At 33.1% G+C, this 9,781-nt stretch overlaps 1 protein-coding gene across 1 annotated transcript; it reads right to left on the bottom strand.

The window, feature by feature from the left end:
- Positions 1–198: 198 nt before the first annotated feature.
- LOC120275880 (CCR4-NOT transcription complex subunit 11-like) lies at positions 199–8,701 on the bottom strand. The gene is given in 13 exon segments (XM_039282604.1): positions 199–481; positions 1,385–1,463; positions 1,908–2,049; positions 2,144–2,217; positions 3,081–3,124; positions 3,127–3,151; positions 3,583–3,720; positions 3,795–3,948; positions 4,046–4,191; positions 4,274–4,327; positions 7,068–7,154; positions 7,424–7,534; positions 8,463–8,701. Coding segments are annotated over 13 exon segments (1,302 nt in total). The 5' UTR covers positions 8,613–8,701; the 3' UTR covers positions 199–383.
- Between the last annotated feature and the right edge of the window lie 1,080 nt (positions 8,702–9,781).

The following is a 9,781-nucleotide window of genomic DNA, read 5'->3' as shown; positions in this document are numbered from 1 at the left end:
GTAGTGAATCATTGTCCACAAATTTATAATAAAAAAAAATAATGGGTTGTGAATGCTGCTTTAGAAGAGGCAATCAGGTATTGTAGGCTGATATGAAAGCTTGGACTATTCTTGCTGGGAATCACATAAACATACCTCACAACACGAACTCTCTAAGCCTCCCAATTGATCCGCACAACAATGCGATTACCCCAAAGAAAAAGAAAATAAAAGTAAAATTAAAGGAAATTAATAGCGCACAAGGATACCTAAGCAAGACTAAGAAATTAAATCCATGTCACTAAGTTTGAACATCATGCTTACAATTGTCTTAATATAGACTAGATACAAGAAGAATAAACAACACTACTGGCAGACGACAGGAAAACACAAGTACGGGCACATCATTCCAAAGTCTTGAGCAGCCTGAACAGGCCAGCTGCTTCCCTTATTCGTGAGAACTCGATGCAAAAGGCCTGGACTTCAATGAAAAGATCTTGCACTGCCACAATCATCCATAGAAACATAAGTAAGCATAGTAACTCCAAACATGTGTTATAATTCATTAGATTGTGGTTTCATGGATTTGCTGAATCTTCAGTTTGGTGTTCTGCTCGAGTTCTAACTCATTCAAGAAATCATTCAGATTGTTCTTGAACCTGAGAAGAATCTTCCTCAAATTTCGTCTGGAATAGGTTGAATTTGTGTAGTTTAAAAGTTCACAGATGAACAAGAAAGATGTTGATATTTTTAACTGTTAAACGAATGTGTCCGATAACTTATCTTCAGTTTTTCTTACACAACCCTATTCAAAAAAAAAGAATTGCCTGCATAGCCCTAGAAAAGTAGGTAATCGCTAATATGCCTTTATATGTCTCATATTAGCTTTTATGCCCTAAAAACACTTTTATTTAACTATATACAACCGGTCACAACTAAAAATTTTGTAAAGAGACATTTATCCTTGGCCTTGATCTTCTCTTTTCACGCTTCCAGTGTGAGGGAAGCAAGTAAGAGAGGTAGCTTGGCCTTTTATAAAATTTTTCAACTCCGTCTGATCTAAAGTGTATAAAAGCAAACAAGAATGAATTGAGTGTAAGATAAATAAACATGGTTATCACAATGGTATATTCGCAATGCCCATTTAAGGGGGGGAACCTTCATAACACACTTAAGCAGCCTAATCATGAACTAGAAATCCCTAACTTTAGAAACATGATGCAACTTGTTATGTAGTAAGATTTTTCCTGAAACGTGAACATTATCCTTCTAGACCATGTTTTATCTGCCATTTCAAAGTCCATTACTAGATGTAACATGCATGAAGAACTTGAGCTATAAGAATGCCAATCCAGTTACAAACCCCAGAAGCATAAGAAATAATCAAGCAAGTATGCATACTGACCATTGATGATCTTATTCCGGATAAGACTCTGTAAAAAGAAGCATACCAATCGCACCAGCCTGTTCTGCATATACTTATCCTGGAAAGTAAGTAAAATTAATGAAAAAGAAAGCATTACAATTGTGTTTTGCTTGCTACCTTATATTAAAAAGGAATCTAATACATTAGCCGAAGCTAGGATGATTCTATACTAATAAATAATTTGCTTTTGATTTGAATACAAAACCATGAAATTTTAAAATACATCTATGTGAATGTTGTCCGCTCCCAAAGCACACACACCTCTAATACCAAAACAATTATAATGACAACTTAGACTCATAAATTATTATTAAGATACATCACTAGTCTGGATAGTGATTGATAAAAGTAACTTGAAGAACTGTTTTCAGTGCTCAGACAACTCTACCAAACCAAATACAAACTTGGAAAAACATAAGGAAAACTGTCTTACGTTCAGTATATGTTATTCATATTCTAAATTCAACTTCTAAATAATAAAGACTTTAAGATAACAAAATACCTTAATGTTTTCGCAGGATGATATACAGTTTGTGATGTACATGTGCACAAATTCTGTAGGGAGCTCAACTGCAGTTGTAAGTCTGTTTACAACTTCCATTGAGTGCAAACTCATGTCCATATTTACAAGTACTGTGAAATACCTGTACAGAGGATACAAGATAAGATCTCAAATAGATGGATGGAGCAGACCAAGAGTACAGTATACAAATGAAGGAAAAAAGGTGGCAAACTTACTCTTCAATTTCTGAAGAATTCATTAACTTTATCAGAACTTCAACCGCTATAATTGGATTGTACTCTACAAGTTCCTGGAAACAAAACCCTAACCAACCTGAGTGAAAAGGTTCCCATATTAGTTGCATTACAAAAGCATCTTTTTATCTGCCTTCCCGAGCAATAGCTTCAAAGACATGGTATATTGCACCTTTCAATCATGCAAACCTTGCTGACCAGCCTCAAAACAAGTAAATTACTGCTAACAATGGGTGAATTAGATCAAAGCAGTTGGATATGTGCCATATGGCAGGGAATTATAAGATGAATAGTTTAGATGTATGTATCCAATGGCTTACTGCAATGCGAACAGTGGAGGCAAGACTTCTGTGAATCTCAAAAGGGGGCAGGTATAAAGTGGATTTTAAGACATTTTACATTCAAAATCCAATAAAACAAAAGGAATCTAGAAGAGTTGATCAGAAAAAGAAAAAGAAAAAAAACCCTTCGAAACAAATTCAAACAACCAAATCCAAAGCTAACTTAGCCAACTTAACCAACTTATGCCAAACCCAACCATAAAGCACCACAGATATTGCAAAGGTACTCACGAAAGAAGGACCACTTCTATCCAAATATCTTTCATCAGTGACTATGCACACAAGTCATGTTAAATATTGCTTTCCAAAACCCTTTTCAATTTTCAATTATCTAACTGCATAAACTTAACTGGACTTGAGAATAGATTGTTCTGAAGTTGGAATATGATTTCTAATTACAATTGTTTGAATGCCAATCTGGAAGTCAAACACAATTTTCACTGGGGTGATTTTTTATCAAGGAGAATCATGCACGATATCACTAATAAAAATGAAACAACACAAGTTTAGTAGACAGATAAGGACAAAAACAAACTGGCAACATCACAACTGATAATATTTTCTTAAAAAGTGCATACCGGTAGCTTTTTTGGAGTAAGGCCACAATGATAGACAAGCTTGGGTCATTCGCTAGTTCAACAAGAACTTGCTGCAAGAAGTGAAGAAGTAACTGCTTTTGCACATAGAGGGTTTACAAGTAGCACAAAGCTATCCATGCCAACAGGGGTTTTTAAGTAAATTCCACATAGCAAGAAAAGAATATCTCTAAACTTGGATTACTAATATCAGCTCACTCTAGCAAGGGCCACATATTACATATATTCATTTTTTATGCAATGAACCCAACAATCCATCATTGACTTTAATTCAAATTATATTTGATTCTTTCTTACTTTATCATTTATTTTTTTGTTTATTTGAGATATAGTATATCTCTCACAGAGGCAAAGCTTGCACACAAGTCTTAATAACTTTGGAAAGTATTCTGAAAATTTACAGCTATAATATGTTTTTCAATTAAATCCAATCAAGAAAGCTCTTTTCCGGCAGAGACAAAATGTGAGACTATAAAAAAGAAACCTCTTGTTGCGCAGGTGCAAGTGGGCCTTTCAACGCTTTCGCTATTAAATCTTTCACAGCAGCACCACGACTGGTGTCAGCACACATTCCATAATCCCACATCAAATCATGGTTGTTATCAGGGTTGAGCCACACAAGCTGCAAGACTTTAAGGGGAAGTTCAATAACATAAGTTGCAAACAAAATAATTGAGCGTTGAGTGCAGAACTAGCCTCTCCATCTAGCACTGGAAGCCTTGGTGGCAGAGGCCTTATCCACTGGGGTTCCAGTCCATCCAGAGATAAATTCTGCAACAATCCAGTGATAGCAGCATCTTGGTCTCCGTCGCCATTTCTTGGCTTCACTCCTGGTGGCACGAAAGACGGTCTGAACAGCACGTAAATACAACGTTGAAGGATTTTAAACAGCAAAATCTTCAATAAAAACAATTCAGGAATCAAGGTTCTTTGTTTGTTAATCATACTCTGATGAACTTGAATCAGCATCACAAGGCACATCAGGGTCAGGTATTGCAGATTTGACAGCTGCAGATTTAAACATACTAGTGTAGGACTCTGGCTGAGATTTTTCAGAAAATTGTTTCCGCAACTGATCACTAGGTAATAGCACCTGCACAATAAAATAAGTATGACTCAGTAAATAAAAGGGTGAATAAGCAGTTCTCTTATTGGTAGTTGCATATTAGACTTACATATGATGAAGAATCAAACCCTTTGATGTAATCTGTAGCCGATTGTTTCAATACCTGCACAGTAAGCTTGATCATTCGATAACAGTAATCAAGTGTGATAACATTAATGTGAAGCCAGCATATAAAAGAATTGCCATAAAAAGTTAGTTCAAAATTGGAAACTTGCATTTGAGGTTGGGCGGATAACATTTTACCATTAAGATTGTTAGGACTGTCAACCAAATTAGCAAAAGGACTAAAAGGAAAAAAATTTATCAAAGAACAATAACTTAAGGCATAGAAATAAGTCACTCAAAACAGACAATCAGCCATATTCCGAGGAAATTCAGATCTGAACAAGTGGCTTAAAAGCCAAATCTTGGACCAATAGTTGGCTCTGCATAGCTTAGAACATGTGGCTTTCTTGGATATAGAACTGCTTTGTCGAGCAACAAACCCAACATTTCAATATCAATCTATTTCCAGGCTAGACATCTGAAGAGTTTATTATTTATCTTAATAAAAATATTGGAGAAAGACCAGAATAAGATATCTCATCAAAGAAAATCAACGAAACCATCATATTTTAAGAACACAACTTAATGCAGGGAAGGAAAAACCTATAGTACACAAAATATGCAAATATATGATTCAGCTAGCAGAATCAAGCATACTTCTCAATAAGCTACACATAAAAAAAACAAAGGCTTGAAAAAAAAAATGAAAGAAAATATATGAAGATATGATCACTCTCAAGAAACTGACAGCCTTTTGTAGGAATGCCATTCAAAACTTTGGGTGGTTGGATCATAAGACCTAGCAAACAGGCAGGAATAAGCAGTTATCCCCGCAGACAGAATATTAGCTGCAATTTAATGGTAACAAAAATTATGTAACCATACCCGCCCACATGCCTGCATACACCCATTTTTTTCCATTTTATTCAGTTTTAAGGTTACAAATTTATATCTAGCAAATTATGCCAAAATAAAAAATCAAATTGAGTTTCATTTGTTATTATATATACAAAAAAAAATAAAAATAAAAATAAAAAAAAAAATAAAATAAAATAAAATAAAATCAAACTCAATGGTTCCAAGTTACATGCCAAATAAATCATTCAATTCAAAGAGATTGTATCATTAGTTTCAAATGTCCCAGATAGAGTTCTGTAGTTTCAATTTTCTTGGATAAAGATACATAGATATCTAATACAAAAGAAGATACAATACAATGAGAATGAGAAAGATATTCACAAGGGATCCAATATTTGTTTACTAACACAAGAATAGTTTTGAGTTTTGAAGCAAGTTGCAGCAAATGACATAAACTTTATCATTTGTGTCTTTTATCAAGCAGCCACAAAAATGAGGAAACTTTGTGGGATGTACAAGAGACAAAAGAGTGAGCACCTAGAGATAAGGACTCGAAGCTGTCAAGGTCCAAAGACTTGTAACAGAGGTCCAAAGCATTGATGGCAACAGTAAAATTGGAGGCATTTAGTAGCCTCACATGGGCCAGAACAGATACCTATCCCATCTCGTAATTCGCATTCTTGTGATTGTTTACCAATTAATATGTAAGAATTGACATTAAATGGTCACTCACACTTCATTAGGAACAAATTTAAACACTTAGCTATAAGTCCTTAAAAAATTTTCAATTACAACTATATTATCAAATACATAAGTTTATACTAATACTCTTTAGAAAAATAAACACGCATACTATCTCATTAATTTACACTGTAAAAATAATATAATTAGGAAAAAAACTTCCAGAAATTTCTGTTGAGGCCTCATAAACAAGTACAAAACATCTCTTTGAAAGTCAAGGTTATGTAACTTATTTTATACTTATACTCACATTGAAAATATAAGTTTATCCCTATAAATCAAAAAAATTTCAAATAAACCCCTTAAACGAACACTTAAATTTATACCCCTATAAAACCCAAATATTTGTATTTATACGCCTAGAAACTCTTCTTTTCTATTTCTATTCCCTCTCAAAATATTTAACTACATAAATACCTTTCCAGATTTGTAATTTTAAGTATGCACCTAGCTGTATATAGTTGTACTTATGCTTTTACACAAAAATGGTTTTAACAAAATATGTATTTAACCTAACTTTATTCCATCTAGTGTATATTTAAAACATTTTATTTTATTTTTTATCATATAGGCAAAAGCGATCAAAAGAAAACATATTATAATCCGAGATTACTACAATTTCAATTTGTCATTTTAAAAAATATATGGTAACAAAATGAAATAAATATATGCCAAAATAAAGCAAATTTTAAAACATTCAATTCTAGTATGACAAACATTAACAATGATCTTAGAACCACTCAAACCATTTTCAAGTAAGAGAAAAAAAAACTACAAAACATTAAGCACACACATCAGGTCCTACCAAGTTCAGGGAACCACTTCTGTTCTGCAAAGCCTTATTTAGGGTAACTGAGAAGTTTCTAAATATCCTGTTTGACAGTCTCTAATTTGTGGAGCACATCAAGTTTTATGCGCATAAACTCATAGTATATCACAAATATATTTATCATTATAGTTATTGCATAAGATTAATGAAATGGGGCACATTGGAATTGCCTTGTAAAATTTAATTATCACAATTGACTGAGAAGTACACTTAACCAGCTAGCAGATAAAGCTCAATATGCTATAAAGTCATCTTCAACCTTATGAAATTGCAGCAGCAGCTAAGTTGAGAACTAGAAATAACAAAGTTTCATTGAATCTAATAGCTGCTTAAGTGAAAAATAAAAACAAAAGAAAATTTGATACTAAACCTCTTTGTTATTGGTTGCTACAGAAGATCCCAACAATAGTTGAATAAAGGTTCTTTCAATATCATCTGATGCATCATCAGTAGCAACCTGTAAACATCACAAACACAACAATTGTCCTTCAGCAAACTCTAAATAAATCAATGCAACTCTGCTATGAAATTAACTATCAACCACTTATTGGATCACTAAATACTGAAATTATTTAGATTATTAACACTAAACAGTAAATTATTGAGTAACAAGAAATAAGGCTTTGGAGGTTAAACAGGATTATATCAGCAAGACAGCAGCTTGCAAACTAAATAATGCATAACATTTGAATACTGAAAAGCAGGAGAAATGTACATGAAACTCACATTTACAAGATCAGAGATAAAAGGGTTAGATGCCGACTGCTGAGAGGAATAAGCCTGGTGTAGAATAGCAAATGCAACCAACCGCTGACTGGGTTTAAGCAGCTTCTTCTCCTGTAAACAAAGCGAAAGTAAAGAACAATTCAATAAGAGAACACTTTAAGAAGGAGCATTTACTTATCATGATTAAGTATCAATTTGTTAAAAATTATGGAAAATGGAAATTTAAAAGAGCTATTATAAACGTTGCCACAATAAGGTAACTGTTGAAATCTCCACCCAAAGTAAAAAGCTACGCACCTCCTCAAGTCCTTATCATAATATTATTTAAAAATCAAGGTTGAAACCTCAGATAACAACTTATTAAAATCAAATTTTGAACCATTAAGTTCAAAACTTTGATGGAAGAGAAGCAAATTTTAAACCATTAAATAATAATGTAACAATCCAAAATTGTTAATTGTTAACTACTTGTCCTCGAACTAGGATCATTGGTCAACCTTACCATTGAGTTTAAACAAGAGCAAAGCTAGAGCCATACTGCAAATGATATAAGCTGTCCTCAAACTAGCCCAGAAATCAAGTTTGACAGATTTACACCCTCTTTCACCAACAAAGCCAGCAAAGCAAACAGGCTTCAAACCAGATGGAAGCTTTCTTGCATACTCAAACCACACTTCCATCACGCTTGATCTAATTATTGCAATTCCAACCATAATTTATCAACATAAAGGTCTAATTTCATTGGATAGTTATAGCAGAAATAAAAAACCAAAAAAGCAAGCTAAAAAATTTAAATCTTGACCTAAAAGCTATCTTCCTTCGAATGAAGGGAACTGAATCTCAAAAAGCCCTTGATAAACAGGAAAATACAGCAATTCAAGTCTTGATTTCACATCCCACAACTGATAAATCACATAACTGATCCACTAAACCACATCTTAAAACCCTAAACGCAAACCTAGCACATCCGATCGAGAAACCAAGCCAAATGGAGCTAATTCGAAGATTTCAAAACAAAGTAGAGGGTTCAAGGGTTTACCTCAAGGAGGAGAGCAGCAAGGGAAACGCAAGCTCGGAAGCGAGCGTCCCGGGGGAAGCTGGAGCAGAATTCCATCGAGATCTCATCGAATGGCCGGTTATCAGCGTTGAGCAACGTAAAGAGCGCCTTCGATTCCTCAACACCGATCATGGTCGGAGAACGGAAGAGAGACGGAGAAGTGGCCGAGAAGACTGGTCCACGATTTATAGGGTTTTGGGAGTTCGTCCTCGCAGGGCTTGGATCACGGTAAGCTTATAATGGTCCGCTAGCTCAATTTAACCACAATTTGGGCTAATTTACAAGAAGAACCCTGATAAACAATTTATTTACTTCAATAATAAGGATATAACAAATTAACTGATAACTTATATCTATATATATATATATTATAGGGTTGAATATATCCCTAAAAAAAGAACAAAAATGATATTTATAATTATTTTTATTTTTCATTTTATTATTTAGATTTATTTTTAGAAAAAATTACTGTTTACCCTTAAGAAATTCAAAACTTCTCAAACAGTCCCTGTGAGTTTTGAATACCTCAAACAAGCTCTTCCTTTTATTGTTTCACTTCCTTTTTGCCCCCTACATTATGAAATTCTATCATTGTCCTTAAACCATTTTGCATACATTTTTTTCATTCTTTTTGCATGCCTTTTTGCATGTACTCATTTCTTAAATAGAGAGCTCATTTCTTTAAACAGAAACCTCATTTCTTAAACAGAAAACCTCATTTCTTAAACAGAAACCTCATTTTGTTAAACAGAAAACTCATTTTTTTTATTTAAACAGAAAAACCAATATTTACGTGACAAATTAATCCTGGATATAAAATCCGATTAATCTTGACCACTCGTACATATTTAAATAGAAACAATGATATTTAAGCACTTTTTTAAACGTAAACGCAATATATTAAACAAAAACATCGATAGTTTAACAAAGACAACTTAGCATAAAGATGGTCGTTCTTTATTATATAGAAATAACGATATTTATATTAAAAATTTTAATAAGTTTGTGGAAAAGATTTAGATTAGCATGATTATATTATAACTATAAACAAACTTATAACTACAAACAAAAGAATTTAGGTTAGCATGAAAGAGTAATACATGTACTCATTTCTTAAATAGAGAACTCATTTTTTAAACAGAGAGTTCATTTCTTAAACAGAAAACCTAATTTCTTTAAACAGAAACCTCATTTCTTTAAACAGAAAACTCATTTTTTTTAAACAGAAACAACGATATTTAAGCACTTTTTTAAACGTAAACGCAATATATTAAACAAAAACATCGATAGTTAAAAAAAAA

This window comes from Dioscorea cayenensis, chromosome 14 (assembly GCF_009730915.1).
Source record: "Dioscorea cayenensis subsp. rotundata cultivar TDr96_F1 chromosome 14, TDr96_F1_v2_PseudoChromosome.rev07_lg8_w22 25.fasta, whole genome shotgun sequence".
NCBI lineage: Eukaryota > Viridiplantae > Streptophyta > Magnoliopsida > Dioscoreales > Dioscoreaceae > Dioscorea > Dioscorea cayenensis.
The sequence above is the reverse complement of the archived record's forward strand: the minus strand, read 5'-3'. Positions and strand labels throughout refer to the sequence as shown.